The following is a 17855-nucleotide window of genomic DNA, read 5'->3' on the forward strand; positions in this document are numbered from 1 at the left end:
AAATTGTATCAAAATTTATAATAGGCCCATATAAACTTAATATATTTTGACGGCTTTAATTAATATCGTATATCACTTTCATTGATATTGTACTGTGACAGGAAGATTTGGTAAATGAGCTTGCCTTGATATCATAGGCCAGTTTAAGTGATATTGTACCGTGACAACACGACTTATTAGTAAGGGCTTCCCTTCATATGATTAGAAGTACAGATGCCTGCTCAATTGTCATTCTTATAAGAGACTGATGGTTGGTTTATTCTTTTCCCATGGTTTTATTACTAAGCAACTGTCCAGCATTTATATTTTCTGAAAAATATGGTTGCCACACTTTCCAATCATTAATCAATGTGAAATGCAGTTGACATAATTTCCCCATAAAACCCCCTACTTTAACCATTCCTTCCATTCACTCACAAAGAAACCATTACTTTCATCAATCATGTCAAATATCAATGAAAACAAACACATTGCAGTGTTCTCTTTCCCCTTTAGCAGCCACCCTTTACCAGTCCTAAACCTTAGCATCAAACTAGCTCACCATCTTCCAAACTGTTACTTTTCATTCATTGGCACTGCAAAAAACAACCAAACACTCTTCTCAAAAACCAAAACACCAAACAACATCAAACACTACAATGTAAACGACGGAATCCCGGAGAATCACGAACTACTTCATGGTAGCGAAGTCAATCTCTACCTTCAAACCGGACAAGAGAATTTTCAAAAGGGTATAGAGTTAGCAGTTTCAGAAACTAAAATACCAATCACTTGCATTATAGCAGATGCTTTTGTAACACCAACTTTTGGTCTTGCTAAAACGTTGAATGTTCCATGGATTCCTGTTTGGATTCCAATGTCATGCTCACTATCTGTTCATTTTCATGGTAAAATAATTCGTCAACATTGCACTGTGAATGATGGAAGCAAAAGATTGGATTTTCTTCCTGGTTTATCAGTGCTACGTGTTGAAGATTTACCACATGATCCTCTCATTACTGATCCTGAGAAAGAAACTGCGCTTACAAAAGCACTTGATTCACTTTCTACAATTCTACCGCAAGCTAAAGCAGTAGTTGTGAGTTTCTTTGAAGAATTAGATTTACCACTTTTTGTTCAAGACATTAGAACTAAGTTACAATTAATGCTTTACGTTCCACTTTTTAATTTGAAACCAAAAACACAACTAAATGATGAGATAGATGAAAGTGGATGCATGTCCTTTTTGGAGGTGCAAAAAGAAAAATCATTGAAAGTTGTGTATATTAGTTTTGGTACAACTGTGATAGAACCGCCAAAACATGAGATTGTGGCATTGGCAGAGGCATTAGAAGAAAGTGGATATCCATTTATTTGGTCATTGAAAGAGAATCTAACAAGTCATTTGCCAAATGGGTTTCTTGAAAGGACAAAGACACGTAGCAAAGTTTTGAGTTGGGTGCCTCAAGGTAGAATTCTAGGGCATGGTAGTGTTGGTGCATTTGTGAGTCAAGGTGGATGTAACTCTATGCTTGAGGGAATGTCGAATGGCGTGCCTATGATATTTAGGCCTTATTTTGCAGATCAAGGGATAAATGCAAGATTGGCTGTGGATGTTTGGGAGGTTGGTGTCATAATTGAAGGTAGGGTTTTTAGCAAAAATGGTTTGCTTAAAGGTTTGAATTTGCTTCTTGTGGAGGAAGATGGGAAAAGGTTTAAAGAAAATGCTTTGAAGATGAAGAAGATTCTTGAAGAAGCTGATGGACCAAAAGGGCTTGCAACCAAGGATTTTAAGAAACTTGTGGAGTTGGTTTCAAGCTCTTGAGTTATGCATGCAACCATTATTATTATTAAATAAAAAACAATGTATTTCTTTTAGGTATCTTATGATTGGTGTATGTGTTTTTGCTGTTGATGTTGTTTTGATGTTTCCGAAATGAGTGACTAGGTGTAAGGGAATAATGTATCTTTCATGTCTCAAATTCTTCATCTTTCATTTCCTTCAATAATTTGTGCCTCAAGAGGTATCTATTGAGCTTTATCTTATGTCTATGTAGTTACTCTTCAGCTTCATTAGTTTACTTCTTTTTCTATCTCAAACCAAATCATCAATAGTTTCTTTCTTATCATTAGGACATGTTGTCGGAGTAGTATGTCTAATCATTCTTGTATGAAAACCGTAAGCAAATTAGCCAACGTTCTTTGTGCTATAATAACCTCTTTTTCATTTATTTTTTTAAAAAAACTGCTAATATAAAATTGAAATCACAACAGTAATAAAATTAAAAGCTACAACGGTTATAATTTTAAACGGTAATATTTAATTATTAGTATAAATAGCATTTTATCTAATATTTCACTTACATCTAATTTAAATTTGACCAATTTATTTTATCTCATTTTAATTTTTGTCTACACATTTTGTTTGACAATGAACCCCAATCAATATAATACGTGGTCCAATTTTATTGAAACTAATGGAAATCCTCCTAATATTCCAAATCAACAAAACAACTCATATTTTGGAAATATACCTCTTATCCTAAATTCACACAATAATCCAAATTTTCAAAAGTCTCATTTTATCCCAAATCCACAAAATAACTCAAACTTTGAAAATTACTCGTATGGTTCATTTGATTGCATCACCTTATCCATATCAATATAAACAGTTTTCATTCCAATCAACTAACCCCACTATGCCTCATATGGTTCTAATAGGTAGTAGTGGTGTGCAATCAAATGATCACGAACATAAAACGCCACAAGTTTGCACTCAAGGTAGCTTGGAAAATACTAACCTTGGTGAAGAAGTTGCATCTGCACCTGTTATAAATACGCCTAAACAAAGGTTCCAACAAAAAGAGGGTGAAATTCTGATTCAGTCATGGCTCAATGCTTCAAAGAATTCAATTGTTGGGGTTGATAAAAAAGGAGATAGTTTTTGGAAGAGAATTGACGGAGCTTTTAACAAGCATCGTGACATCAATTACAAAGAGAGGAAGTCGATGGCACTAAAAGGTAGATGGCACAAAATAAATCTATTTGTTCAAAAGTTTGTTGGATGCTACAAACAAGCTGTATCTACACAAAAAAGCAGGAGCTCTGAGAACAATATCATGCAAGCTGCTTAGAAAAATTATTTTCAAGATGAAGGTGAAAAGTTTACATTTGAGGTTGCATGGAGATTATTGAAAGATGAACCTAAATGACTCGCAGGTTCATTAGAAGTTTCGCCAAAAAGAACAAAGAATTCAGCTTCAAGAGCATATTCTTCATCTTCTAATCCACTAACACCAACAAGCAGTGAACATAATCCACCATCACCTAGTTTGTTACGTCGCCCAATCGGTCAAAAGGCAACCAAAAGGATAGAGAAAGAAAAGCTTATGGAAATGTCTTCTACTCCAAATGTCAAATATGGTTCTTTGAAAGATGACTTCAAAAAAAATTGATTTGATGTCAATGTTTGCACGAGACTATGCACGTATTGAGGGTGAAAAAGTCGAGATAGAGAGAAAAAAGGTTGATGCAAAGACTAAGAAGGTTGAAACTGCTGAGGAAAGATTGAAGATGAATGATCTGCAAATACTCTCAAAAGATACATCAAATATGGATACAAGACAACTCCAAGCTCATGAAATATTGTGTGACATGATTAGAGAAAAATATGGAATTAATTAATATGATTATGTATTTTGGAATTAATTAGTATGATTGTGTATTTTGGAATTAATTAGTATGATTATATATTTTTGAAATTTGATTATGTATTCAAACTAGTCGGTATTCAAAGTCAAACTAGCCGTTATGCAAACTAGTCGTTATTCAAAGTCAAACTAGCCGTTATTCAAAGTCAAACTAGCCGTTATAAACTAATCTTATAAGTAGTATTAACATGCACACTAACTTTCATAGTACTTCTTCTCATTCTCTACCTCTTTCATTCTCTACAATTTTTTATCATCTTCTAATCAATATCAAACTTCTTTTCACATGGATCCTTCCAACCCTTCCCACATTGCAAAAATGTTCATGGATTATATGAATGATGATATGGATGAAGAACTTGTGAGGCTGTTTATGGAAGGAGAAACCTCGAGCTCTAAAATGCCTAGACGTCAAAGACGGAATATAAAAAGGAATCGTGAAGAGGGACATGATCGATTGTTCAATGATTATTTTTTCAGAAACTCCAGTATACACGAATGAGCAGTTTCGTCGAAGGTGCCAAATGCATAAACATGTGTTCCTTCATATTGTTGAAGCTTTAGGTCAACATGATGAGTATTTTTGAATGATGGTTGATGCAACTGGTAGGTCAAGTCTTTCACCATTACAAAAATGTATTGTGGTTATCCGTATGTTGGTATATGGAACATTTGTTGATAGTGTGGATGACTATTTGAGAATAGGTGAAACCATGATAAGTTTACAAGATGAGTGATTAGCTTCTTTAGGACACAATATTTGCGAAGGCCAGACGCTGAAGACATTGAACACCTAATGCGAATAGGGGAGGCACGAGGATTTCCAAGTATGTTAGGGAGCATTTATTGTATGCATTGGGAATGGAAAAATTATCTAGTTGCATTGAAAGGGTAGTATGTTCGAGGTGATCATGGGAAATCAACTCTTATGCTTGAAGCAGTGGCTTCACAAGACTTATGGATTTGGCATGCATTCTTTGGTGTTGCGGGTTCAAACAACGATATTAATGTGTTGAACCAATCCAATTTCTTCAACGATGTTCTGCAAGGATGAGCTCTCGAGGTTCATTATGCAATGTTCATTAAACAATCAAATCATACTGAATACAACAAGGGTTATCATCTATCAGATGATATTTATCCTGAATGGGCCACATTTGTGAAAAGTATCCCGATGCCACAAGGGGATAAGAGAAAATTGTTTGTTCAACATCAAGAAGGGGCAAGAAAGGATATTGAACGAGCATTTGGAGTTCTTTAATCCCGTTTCACGATCACATGTAACCCAACACGGTCTTAGCACTTAGACACACTCCAGCGCATAATGAATACATGCATCATATTACACAACATGATAGGTAAAGATGAACATGCCTCATATGGTGGAAAATTTGATTTTTCTTATGATCATTTGAGTAATGATGTGACAATATTGTCAGATGATTCTAATATTGATTTTCAAGAGTTCCTTCGTAGAAGATTTGATGTTCGTGATAAACAAATTCATCGACACCTTCAACAGACTTGATAGAACATATATGGCAACGTTATGGACAAGAGAATAACAACAATTGAAAAATATTTTAAATATATCATTTTCTTGTATTTTGTGCTAGTAATTTATTTTAACGTTCATGTTTTTTTAATAAATTATTTGTGTCATGTATTATATTTTTTAATATATATATATATATATATATATATATATATATATATATATATATATATATATATATATATATATATATATATATATATATATATATATATATATATATATATATATTATTACTTTGATTTATTTTAACTGTATAATTTTTAATATATTTTGATATATTTAAATTAAATTATTTCAAATATATTTTTATATAATATATATGTGGGATATGTTGTGAGATTTGGTGGGACCTATTTTAGAGTTATTGATAGTTGTATGGATATTTGAAAAATGTAATAGAATTGTTTAAAAAATAAAAAGGTATAATATAAAAAAAATTAAATAGGTCACATTTGTTTTAATGAGTATAAACAAAGTGCTAGAAAGACAAGGATGCAAAAAAACAAAATTACATTAAGGGCTTCTTTTTTATAAGCAACTTTATGTATGTATAAATAAATATTAGGGGTATTCTAACTCTTACATAAATATTACCTCTATTACAATTAGGACACTTTTAGATAGTCTTTTCGATGCTTGCACCATTTATAAAAGTTACATTTTAATTTGCATTTTAAATCTATTACAAACCACATCTAAGGTTTTATATTGAAAACCACCTCACTCACATCTCCTATATCATCGAGTTAGCTATTTACTCCTTGCCTTTGAGAAGGTTGAGTGATGTTATGAAATTCTACCTGCTGTATGCTAATTCCACCATATCAATATCAAGCCATAAGCTAATTTCCCGCCATATCCGCTTGGAACAGTCACACTGGAACATCAAATGTGAAATGTCTTCCTCCTGGTTGAAGCAAAGTGCACACCCCCTATCATGCTCGGTGAATAAGATGTCTCTGTTGAATAGTTGTGATCTTGAAGAGTCGATTGTAGAATAGTTTTATTTTGGAGGTTTTCTTAATGCATTTTATATATTTCTTAAACACCATGCGAAAATAAAAAAAATGTTTTTAATTTTTGAAGATGTATTCCCGGACGCACCCCAACACATAGTAAACACATACCACTCTGAGTGAAACCCTATTGTTTTTTATTTATTTTTTCCAGAGATACATCTTTGAAATATTTCCGTAGTTACATTTCTGTAACATAGAAACATCAGTAGCAAAACCAAAAACGTCTAATTTTTAAAATGAAATTAAGATTCATAAAATAAAATAAATATTATATAGATTATTTCAACATAAAGTACAATATTACTTCAATTTCCAGGTGGACGATTCATCATATTTGCAATATCTTCGACCGATCTTGAAATCGTCGCTTCCAACTCGAGCGGAATTTTTGTTTCAAAACGGAAATAGGTATTCCACACAGCCCTTACATCTGCTTGCGTATTGAGCTCAAATTTGTTGAACTCAATCTTCCCTCTGTTGTCAATCGACGGTGAACGATACTCGAACTTCACAATCTTTCGATTATCTCTGAAAGATAAGAGATGATGGATTTCGTATTTAATATCTTCGAGGGAGGTGAAGTCGTTGAGCTTGAACGTTCGACTGGGTGTAGAGCTGGAGAACGAGACATTTGCGTCATACCAGTCAATGTTTATTTGTGACATTTGAGACATTTTCAGTTTGTGTGAAATACAATATAAGAGCACCTTAATTTATAGAAGTCATAGATCAATATGGACCACTCAATAACTGACATGTTGATTCCAAAGATGTATCTCTGATTCCGCATCCTATTATCTTGTTCTAGAGATGTATCTCCAGAACTTCTTCTGAACCAGTTCCATACCAGAATCTTTAAAACATAACTTTTTTTTTACAAAAGAACGAATGTTGTTATCGGGATGATCAAGGATGCATTAAGACACAATATGAACAAATATTGAATATGTTACACTTCATTGATATTGAGACACGATTGCATACACTTATTTGTCCGGCTAAACAAGAAAATAAAACGAATCGAAACATATGTCGCTAGCTAAATCTATGGGTGGTACACCCTTGGACTTTTGTGCATTTGATTCTCTTTCAATGTTGGTCATGTTCTCGGACTCTTGCATCCTTCCCATAAAATGATTCGGCCAAGTCTCGGCTTTTATTGTTGAATGAGTCGTCCACTTCAGTGATGTAAGTGGTATATGGCATCCCGACTTCAAGTAACAAAATGACTTGATTTTGAAAGTCACCCAATACACATAATATGATCATTTAGATTTTGAGGTGGGCGGTGCATAGTGGCATCACAGTCGGTAACAATCACTTTAGACATCTCACGTTGGTCCTTCAACACTGTCTGACCCACATCTAAGGCCCAAGTAAAATTATGCTCTTTTTCACACTCAAGAAATGCAAACCCAACTGAATATGTCTTCTCAGTTGAGTTAACACCAACCATCTCCAATAATGGAAGTCTATACTTGTTGGTCTTGTAGGTTGAATAAAGTATGAGCACGGTAGGAAACACATTGAACAACTTTATGGAATCAGGATGAGTCCAAAATATATCTCTAACGGTAACTTCATCCTCGCACGTTCGGTACCTAGACACGTAGTTGTTATCATCCAACAATTTCAAGAGTTGTTGCATTTCAGTTCTGTCCCCTATAAGCGGCTTGTTAGTTTGGTACCGAATACTATACACTTCCTTAATATTTGATATATTTTCGGGTCTATTCTGTTTCTATGTTGTAAGTATATTTTTCGATGAACCAAATTCATTGTCATATCAGCAACATATTCCTTCTCTCCCGGCATGAGCCAACACACACTAGGATGGCCGGCTAATTTTTCACACAAATCATGGTTATGCAAACCATATATGACATTAAATCTCTAGTTTTTGTTTTCCAACAAGTAACCACACACCTTAAACGGACACTCATAATTTCTTGAACCGGTGTCGTCTCTTTTAAAAATTCAGAGTGAAGTTCTATACTTCCCGCTTCTTTCGCACGTCATTGTCACAAAAATGCGTCTTTTATCCAAACCATTAGCGGAATTTCCAATAACCACACCAAATCTAAGTATAGATGCCTCCATAAGAATCTATTGAAGCATTTGATCACGGGATTCAAACTCTTGCTCATTTTTAAATTGGTTTCCAACATCTACTGCCTTCACAACAACACCTTGGACATTTAGAGAAACACAATGTTTTAGGAAAACATCGGGGTGCACCATATCTAATGAAAACATTTACAACATAATAGTATATAAGCACAATTACTGAAAACTGAGTTGGAAAATGAACATAGACTAGTTCCGGAAATGTATCTCCCGAAATGGTCATACTCGTCCCGGAGATACATTTCCGGACATAACGCTCATTTTTTCAGACAAAATACAAGATTAACGTGAGCAATGCAGTGTAAATAAAGGATCTTTACCTTAAATTCTAACTTCTTTTGCTCCCTTTGATATGATGAACCACAGGTTTGGAGATTTGGAGTGAAAAAATGGATTGAGAATTGAAGGATTTTTGACGAGGGTTTGTAGAGGAAAACAACAATGGTAATAATGATTGTGTGATCATGAAGCTGTTTCTTTTATCAGATTATTCCGGAGATGCATCTCCAAAAATATCTGATATGAAAAGGTGATCCTAGAGGCCTATATAAATACATCTCACCTCAAAGGGAGAAAGACAGACCCTAAGTCATAAACATTCTCTACACCCTAAAGAGCACAACGCTCACTACAATCTTAACACTCAACCACTTATAATTATACGCTTGCTACCAGGCATCAATGCTCATTATCAAAGCCTCTTACCTCATCTGAGTATGTCTCCTAAACCACCTAAAAACACCTCTCTAAAGGCTTCTCGTTGTCGCGGGAAAGTCCTAACCACCATATCATGTTATAAACCTACTAAGGTCTTTGAGTTCCCTTCCCTTACAGGGAGAACATGCACACATATACGTTTTGACCAGTACAATTTGGAACTCTTTATTCACGATATAACTAAAGTTTTGCAATATATACATAAACTTGTTAGACTATTGATGTTGAACAAGTGACTCCAACATAAGAATGAAAGGGTGAATTGTGGTATTCAAAATTCATGGTTACTTTTAGATTAATTAGTAAAATAATAGTCTGTGTTTTAGTATAATTAAAAATAGAGATAACAGCGAAAATGGAAGGAAAGAAAAGTAAATGAGAGTAAATGACTGAAAGTAAAGAGAGAAAGATAGAGTTGAGAAAGATTACACTAGGATTAATGGAAGTTTGGTCGATCTCTTGGCCTAATCCTCTCCCCAAGAAATAAACTTCTCGAGAGTTCCACTAACAATATTTGTTGAGCTTTTATCATGTTATGATCATGAATTCTATTATAATAGACTAAGATATTTTACAAGGTTGATCCCTCAAACCAAAAAGTGGAGCTTTTCACATGCTAAGCTCACAAACCAAAAACGAAATTTTGACCGACAAATCTCGGAAATCAAACAAAAGTTTTGTAGGACAACCTCCACAATCTACCAAGATAGAATTCAAGAGAATCACACTCTTGATAAAATAGATGAGCATCAATACAACTAAACCTCACAAAAGTATTCCACTCACAGAGGCATTAAGATAATTTTTAGTGAAAGAAAGAATATGAGAAGAGAGAGTTTAAAAGAAAGAATAATGATTTAAAACTAAATTCTAGTGAGGAGGTGCACTCCTCATATAGGAGAAAATGTATCTCAAAAAGGAAAATGATCCATGGAATTTTTAATTCTCGTAATCGATTATGCATATCACATAATCGATTATGCAATGTAAATATTGATGGTTTTTAAATTGTGCAATTACTAATCGATTACAAACCTTAATATTCAATTATGAGGTGAAATAATCGATTAAGCACAATAGATAATTTATTATCCAATGTAAATAGCTGATTAAGCATAATGGATAATCGACTACCCAATGTAAAACTTCCTCATACATCATTATTTGAGCTAGTAGCCAAATAGCTATTGTGTAAAACATTTCTAGTAATTTGCATAAAATGATAGGGTCTTCAAAGCAATTTGGTTAGTGTATCAGAGTTTCCTTGGTAACATATGAGTTACTCTAACATTTTTACAATACTCTAGTCATACATACATTACGCTAAATGTGCGACTGATCATGCGAGATTTTACATTTCATCTCTTTCACAACTTTGAAACTTTAAGTTCCTTGCTACATTATCTTTGAATTTAGCACTTCAATTTAACTTTGAATCTTTTACCTAGTGAGGCTTGAGAAAACTTCAGGATGAACAACATCATTAGAGACCGTTGGAAAGACAACACCAAAGATTAACCTGATCAAGAACATAATCGACCATCATGATTCCACAAAACATCAGAGTCGTCATCAAAACCATTATGATCACTCAAAGGATCAAGGCATTATTAGCTATAGTACTTGAAAGCATATAGATCCACATTCTCCCCCCTTTTTTATGATGACAATGCATCTTTCAGAAACGTGGACAAATAAAGAAACATGGGTGATATATGTGAGCAGTTAAACTTCACCTGAAAAATATAGAGAGTATACTCTACTCTCCCTGAGAATATACTTTTTTTCTTTTGGCATTATAAAAAGGCAGGAAAAATATGCGATACAAAAGTGCAAACACATAGACCACATGATTGCACAAGTAAAATGAACGAGTTACCTAATAAAGAGATGAACAAGAATACAACTCATAGTTAGACACAAATGAGCAAGACATAAGATCATACTTCTCCTCACAGATGATAATATCCAACTTTGAAATCAAACAGTGAGTAAGCGTTACAAAACTTCCTCCCCTCGATTCTTTTTCAAATAAAGCTCAATTATATTTGAAACTTTCTAAATCGATAAGCGAAATTGAGTGGTTTCTATTTCATTTCATTTCATCACTTACCATTATTTTCTTACATTCTATTTTGAGAAAAATAAGAAAAAAGAAAAAAATGACTTTGTTCTATTTTAAAATGTTTAGACAATGAAATTGAATCTCTAATCAGATTTATTCCATTATGCTCTATTCATTTTAAAATATCAAAGAATAGCCTTATGAAACCAAATGATAGTTTGGCAAAAAAAAAAAACTAATAGTCATATTTTTTTTATACAAATGGGTATCTTTTACGCACAATTGCATAGACTAACGCTCGAGTCTGGGAGGACTACAATATACAACAAAATTCTTTCTCAAGAGATTTAACACTGCTACATACTTAAGATTAGATTCAAACCCAGAACCTCTGATTAAGTTGAAAAAACTCTTATCACCTCAACTAGATGCTTTTGAGTACCTAATAGTCATATAAATATTCATTCATTGAGATATTTTTAAAACTAACTTAAAAAATTACATCAGATAGATATTTGATTAGATGCACTTCTAGAATACTTTTACATTGTTATATAATTTAATCTCGTAAAAATTAGTTTTATTTACTAGAATATTTTTTACTTAACTAGTATGTTATACAATTTGAATAAAGATAAAAAAAAAATTTAAAAATTATTTTATATAAAGATAACATATAATTATTAGATGAGTGGATTAATTTAAAAATTAACCAAGTTATATAAGTTTAGTGGGACAGTTAATAAATTATTCCTTTTTAAAACAAAAAATCATATTCGTATAAAATAATTTAAATGAAAAAAATTATCATTTTAATTACTTTAATAATATTTTGTAATTATTAAAGTAATAAAATATAGTAATGAAAAAAATTGATAAATATGGTGGAGACGATATTTGAAATGACAAATTTTCGAAAAAGTTATGAAAAATCTAAGTCTATTAAGAAAAATATTCTTGGGACTAAAAAGTTTAAGAAGACGAAGGTTACCAGTGGACCTCTCCAGGATATACATCAAAATTATTTGCTTATTTTATAAAAAAAAATTGAAAGTCTCAAAGATTTTAGTGAAATTCTACTTAATTAATTACTATTGTACTAAAAAAATTCCGCCTTAATAAAATATTTAAAATTTTATTTGAATTTTATAAAAGTATTATTGAATAAAAAAATTAGTTTAAAAACATCTTTTAAATTATTTAAAATTTTACAGGTAATTTAATTTGTTATGTACGTTTAAATTTAAAATAAATTATTTAATTGTAATATGAATAATCATCATATAAATTCAATTGTGTTAAATAATTATATATATAAAATATAAAAAAAGAATCCATAAGAAAGAGAGAGAGAAAATTTGACATTTAAAAATAAGAATTTTATATCTAAAATAAAGTTAATTATTGATTAAAATAAAATCGATATTATGTTTACAGTGATGAGTGAGTTGAAACAAAACATACTCTCTTTAATTATGATTTGAAAATAAAAAATTTGTTTCTCATATAAATTTTATTGTAATAAATAAAAAAGAAGAAAAAAATATATATGGAATGGAGAAAAAAAAGAGAATTTTTTATATTTAAAAATAATATATTGTGATGATAGTGATTTGTAAGATTGAAAATTAATTGTTTAATAAAATTTTAATTTTATTATACTTAAAAAATAAAAAAATAATTAATTATTATTTTTAATAATAAATAAATATAGTTTATCAAATATGTCATAAAAAAACAAAAAATAAAGTAAATTCAATCTCACATCCGTAAACTTAGCAATGTATAACACTTATGCTCATAAAACACATTTTTCTATAAGAACCATTTCACTTGTTTTATTATCGTGGAAATGAAAAATTATATACTTGACAATGAATCTATGCTGCTTACAAAAAAAAAATCCTCTAATCAATTTTACTTGTTTTTAATAAAAAATCATAAACAAATTAAATATGAAGTAATGTGAAGGGAAGACTATACACTCACCTTACAAAACAAAAAAGTTAATAGGAAATTCTTTTAGAACAAATAAAATTGAATTTGAACTTTATTAATAAGTCTAGAGAATGGAAATAGTATATTGCATTTGCGTTGCTTCATTTCCCACACTTTCCACACGCCAATTATTAGAGGTGTTATTTCCAAAGAGCGACTTTTGCTCTTCCTTTTACATGTTATTACTTCTTCATCGTTTCATCTTCCTCTTTACTATCTCCCTAGCCTCAGTACTTATGCTCATGCATCATCCATCGCGAGCTTGAATCAAATTTGCTTCCGGGTCAGGGTTATGGCTTCTTCATGGTTTATCAAACTTGCTTTCAAATGCCTTCATCATATAGCATGGTACTCAAATGAAATGAACTGTTATATTCTTCTTCATCCTCATCCTTCCATGCATGCTAATCAACATTACCCTTGTTTTATTTCCTTCTATTTTCTAGGCCTCTTTTTGCTCTCGTGTTTCCTATGTAAGTTCTTCTTCTGTGTGTTTGCTGTACTCAAAAAGTTTCTATCTTTTATATATTATTGTTTCACATCATTTTGTTTTGTATAATGCTCCTTTTGGTTTTTATGATTATGATTCTTGGACAGGTGTGCTTCCATACAAGCAATTGAGACTGATTCTTATACAGAAACTAAGAATTTGATCTCATATTGGACACTTCTTTCATTGATATACCTCTTTGAGTATGTTTTTATCAAGCTTCTTCTATGGTAAATTCTTTACTCAATGTACATGAATGTTGCTGATGACTTTTTTCAACCAATTCATGGAGTTGATTTAACTACTCCATTCCCATGTTTCATATCAGGTTTCACCTCTGGCAGTACATTAAGCTAATGATCGTTTTCTGGCTTGTGACGCCAGACTTTGGACGGGCTTCTTATGTTTATAATAACCTTGTTCGCTTGATGAAACCTCAAATAGTCACATACTGGAGGAAGTGTTTTGTTGAGAGAGATAACTTTTTAATGCATGCAGAGAGGTATTTGAAAGAGAATGGAACTGAAGCCTTAGAGAAACTCATTACTAGCAACGTAAGTATAAATTTGGCTTACATTTACACACTCATAGTGGCATTTATTTAGACTACTTTAATGAGAGAGCTTGATCTTGTGCAGACAAATGAAGAAAGAGTCCAAATTGAGCACAGAGACATCAAAGATTTGGAGGCTATTGAGGAAAAAGAAATTTCTGTTGCCAAGAATGAAGAAATACAGACAGAGAACAAAGACATCAAAGATTTGGAGGCTATTGAGGAAAAAGAAATTTCTGTCGCCAAGAATGAGGAAATACAGACAGAGAACAAAGACATCAAAGATTTGGAGGCTATTGAGAAAACAGAAATTCCTGCTGCCAAACAAGTAAGGCTTCATTCATATTCACTCAAAATAGAAATATCCTAAATACAAATTTGTTTTGTTTATTTACTCGACGAGTAACTTACTCGACAAGTAAATGGTTATAATTTTTGTTGTGGTTGTTGTTATTGGTGCTAGAGAACCTATGCTAATATTGTGGCGAGTCAAAAAGCATCATCATCAGCCATAGTAGAAACCAAAGGAACAGCTGAAGGTGATAATGCTGGTGGAGAGGTTGTTCAGAGTTCGACTTGTACAGAGAAGGAAGTGCAGAGAGAATGGACATGTGCTTTATGTTTGGTAAAAGTTACATGCGAGAAAACCTTGAATTCACACCTTAAGGGGAAGAAACACAGGGCTGCTTGGGAAGAAGCTTTGAAGTTAAAGTTAAAGATGCAACCTGGTCTGCAGAAGAAACTGATAGAACCAATAAGGATGGTTAATTCCAAAATAATATGTAAAGCGTGTAGTGTTATGCTTCCAAGTGAGGACTGTGTGGCCTCTCATATAAAAGGGTGGAAGCACTTGTCTAAGATTCAGAGTTGAAGGGAAATTTGGTTAGCAAGTCTTATTAACTGTTATCAGCTGTACCAAAACATTGCTGATTTTTAAATGGAAACTGATTATTATGTTCTGTATTGCTCTTCACTATATGTTACTAATGTTTTAAGTAGTCAACATATTAGAAGAACTCAATCTATATAGAATAACATATTTTTAGTTCATTTGAAAGTATGTAGGACCCTTGCACATGCAATTGGAGTGTGCATGGTGATATGATCATCCCTCTCTTAGTTCTCCATACATTCTTGCACTTGACACTATATATAAGCAAGTGCAATGTATTGTTGAGATTAACTCCTTCAAGCAAGATACTAAATGAAGTTAACAAATATTATTATGGTATCATTCATCTGGTTTGATCCCTTCCACTCTCTAACTAACTTCTTTGAGGTGTAACTGTTTTATGTTACCTTTTTCACAACCTTCTAGACTTTCATCTTCTTTTTTGCTCTTGTTGCCATGGTCGATACTTCACCTGCTGCAACAGTTGGATCTCTTTCTCTGTCTTTGCCTGATATTCTTGCTAACACTACTAATTCATCTTCATCACATCACTTTGAACCAATGCTTTCGATCAAACTTCAAGACAATAACTATCACATGTGGAATCAACAAGTTCAAGGCATCATATTCACTTAAAGAGTGCACAAAATAGTAGTGAACCTTATGATTCAATAGAAGTTTAAGTATGAACAAGATTGAATTGATGGTAAGGTTAAGAGTATGAGGCTTGAATTGTGCAGGATCAAGTTGTGTTTATCTAACTTCTCTTTACCATTTCTGAGTCGATTTTGCCTCGTGTTTTATCATGCAAGCATGTGTTTGAAGTGTGGGATAAAATTCATAGATATTTCTATACTCATATGAAGGTGCGTGTTCGGTAGCTTAGTGTTGAATTGAAATCCGTGAAGAAAGACAACAAATCCATCACTGAATGTGTTCTTTGCGTTAAAGCTGTTGCAAACTCGCTTTTGGCAGTTGGAGACTCAATCATAGAGGAAGATCAAATTGATTCCATACTGATGGTTTGCCTGATGATTACAATCCGCTTGTCATGCAAATCTATGACAATCTTGAATCTTTATCTCTTCTATATGTGCAGGTTGCTCAATTTGACAAATTCAGGCAGGAACTAATTGTCTTGAATATTTCTTCTAGTATGGCTCACACAAATTCACAAATAGGTGGTATGTATGAAAACTCTGCAGGAAATTGTGGCAGGGGATAGATGACTTATGGTAGAGGTCATGGTAGAGGTTGTTCCTCATTTGGTACTAGACCTACTTGTCAATTGTGTGGAAAATTTGACCATGTTGTAGTTAATTGTTGGCACAGGTTTGATGAAACCTTCACTCCACGATAAGCTCAGTCCAACCTCAGTGAGTTTCCAGGTACTTTGACTTACAAGTCTGAAGCTTCATCCCGAGACTCTCAGGCCATACTTTGATGGCTCATACAAATGAGTATTCTTTACTTGAGGAACTGGAAAAACAAGCCTGCTTTTCTTATTCAGGTGCTTCTTATCACCTTACCCCCTATGCCCATTTCTTGCACATTAAGAAGCCATATGCATGTCCTATATGATGGCTCATACACATGAGTATTCTTTACTCGAGGAACCGGAAAAACTAGCATGATTTTCTTTTTTAGGTGCTTCTTATCACCATACCCCCTATGCACATTTCTTACACATTAAGAAGCCACATGATGGTCCTAAGTGTGCGTGTGAGCGTGCGTGTGAGCGTGCGTGTGGTCATTTCTTACTAATTCATTGTGTAGGTTCATCCTTGCTCTTAAGTGATATACTCTATGTTCCTTGTATTACAAGAAATTTACTTTTATTTTCCAAATTTTCAAAAGATAATGGTGTTATGTTTGAATTTAATGTTGAAAAATGCTATGTTAAATCTCATATTTCTAAGCTCTTTCTTCTTGAAGGCTATCTTGATTGACATTTACTGCCTTCCACATCTGATAGTGGAGCCCTCTAAGTTCTGTTTTCCAAATCATGTGAGCTTTTTCTTTTTACCTAAGCTTGTTAGTTCAATTAAGAATAATTTGAACAAATAAAAAATTACAATAAATTAAGCTAAACTAATTCAAATCAAAATTAAAATAATACAACATAATAACTAAAAAAAATCAAATAATTAAGAATACCTAAACAATACAACATACATAATTGAACAATAATAAGTAAATTGGAATTGAACGATGGCCAATAACTAATAATTGCCAACGGCAAATAATATTGAGTTGAACGAAAATCAATATTGAACTGGAGAGTGTGACTGTGTTTGAAAGAGACGACGTGATGATAATGGAGTGTGGTTAAAGGAAAAACTATAAAATAGCGATAAAACTTAGAAGTTTGTAGGATTGTATAAAAGATAAGGATTTTTTTGTGATTGAAGAATATTTTAAGTTTTGATATTGACATATTTAATTTGTCATTTTTTTTTTAAAATGATCAATTTAATGCATTTATTTGAATTAGACAGTTTTACAAAACCAGCTCAGATTTTTTGGTTGAAATGGTTTTAAACGGTTAAATCCGATTTTTTTGATATTCTGATTTTGACCTATTTGCAATTTTGAAAGGTTGGGAATTTAACTCTGATTCTCGATCTTACCGATTGAACCGACCGATTCAGTTTGATTTTTAAAATATTGGTTGATATTGATCATGAACATGTACCTCAGATAAAGGTTCATTATGTGGAAATACCTACAGTGTTTAAATATAGGGA

At 32.4% G+C, this 17855-nt stretch overlaps 2 protein-coding genes and 1 pseudogene across 2 annotated transcripts; all 3 read left to right on the plus strand.

Annotated features, from left to right (window-relative positions):
- The first annotated feature begins 326 nt into the window (after positions 1-326).
- On the plus strand, positions 327-2025 carry LOC127105421 (anthocyanidin 3-O-glucosyltransferase 7). Its single transcript, XM_051042604.1, has one exon. It carries the CDS (start codon positions 443-445, stop codon positions 1802-1804), a length of 1362 nt encoding a protein of 453 aa, XP_050898561.1. The 5' UTR covers positions 327-442; the 3' UTR covers positions 1805-2025.
- A 653-nt stretch (positions 2026-2678) lies between these two features.
- LOC127105422 (glutathione S-transferase T3-like) lies at positions 2679-3663 on the plus strand (annotated as a pseudogene).
- Positions 3664-13776: 10113 nt separating this feature from the next.
- Positions 13777-15087, plus strand: LOC127105425 (uncharacterized). Its single transcript, XM_051042608.1, has 4 exons — positions 13777-13893; positions 13992-14217; positions 14302-14544; positions 14680-15087. The coding sequence occupies exons 2-4, from the start codon at positions 14020-14022 to the stop codon at positions 15085-15087; spliced, it is 849 nt and encodes a 282-aa protein (XP_050898565.1). The 5' UTR covers positions 13777-13893; positions 13992-14019.
- Positions 15088-17855: the final 2768 nt, after the last annotated feature.

This window comes from Lathyrus oleraceus, chromosome 7 (genome assembly GCF_024323335.1).
Source record: "Lathyrus oleraceus cultivar Zhongwan6 chromosome 7, CAAS_Psat_ZW6_1.0, whole genome shotgun sequence".
Classification (NCBI taxonomy): domain Eukaryota; kingdom Viridiplantae; phylum Streptophyta; class Magnoliopsida; order Fabales; family Fabaceae; genus Lathyrus; species Lathyrus oleraceus.

Excerpts from the sequence above, each read along its gene's own strand:
- LOC127105425 (XM_051042608.1), top strand. The coding sequence starts at position 14,020 with ATGATCGTTTTCTGGCTTGTGACGCCAGACTTTGGACGGGCTTCTTAT. Across the intron at positions 14,218-14,301 it reads AGAAACTCATTACTAGCAAC|ACAAATGAAGAAAGAGTCCA; the intron begins GTAAGTATAAAT and ends GATCTTGTGCAG. Across the intron at positions 14,545-14,679 it reads AAATTCCTGCTGCCAAACAA|AGAACCTATGCTAATATTGT; the intron begins GTAAGGCTTCAT and ends TATTGGTGCTAG.
- LOC127105421 (XM_051042604.1), top strand. The coding sequence starts at position 443 with ATGTCAAATATCAATGAAAACAAACACATTGCAGTGTTCTCTTTCCCC.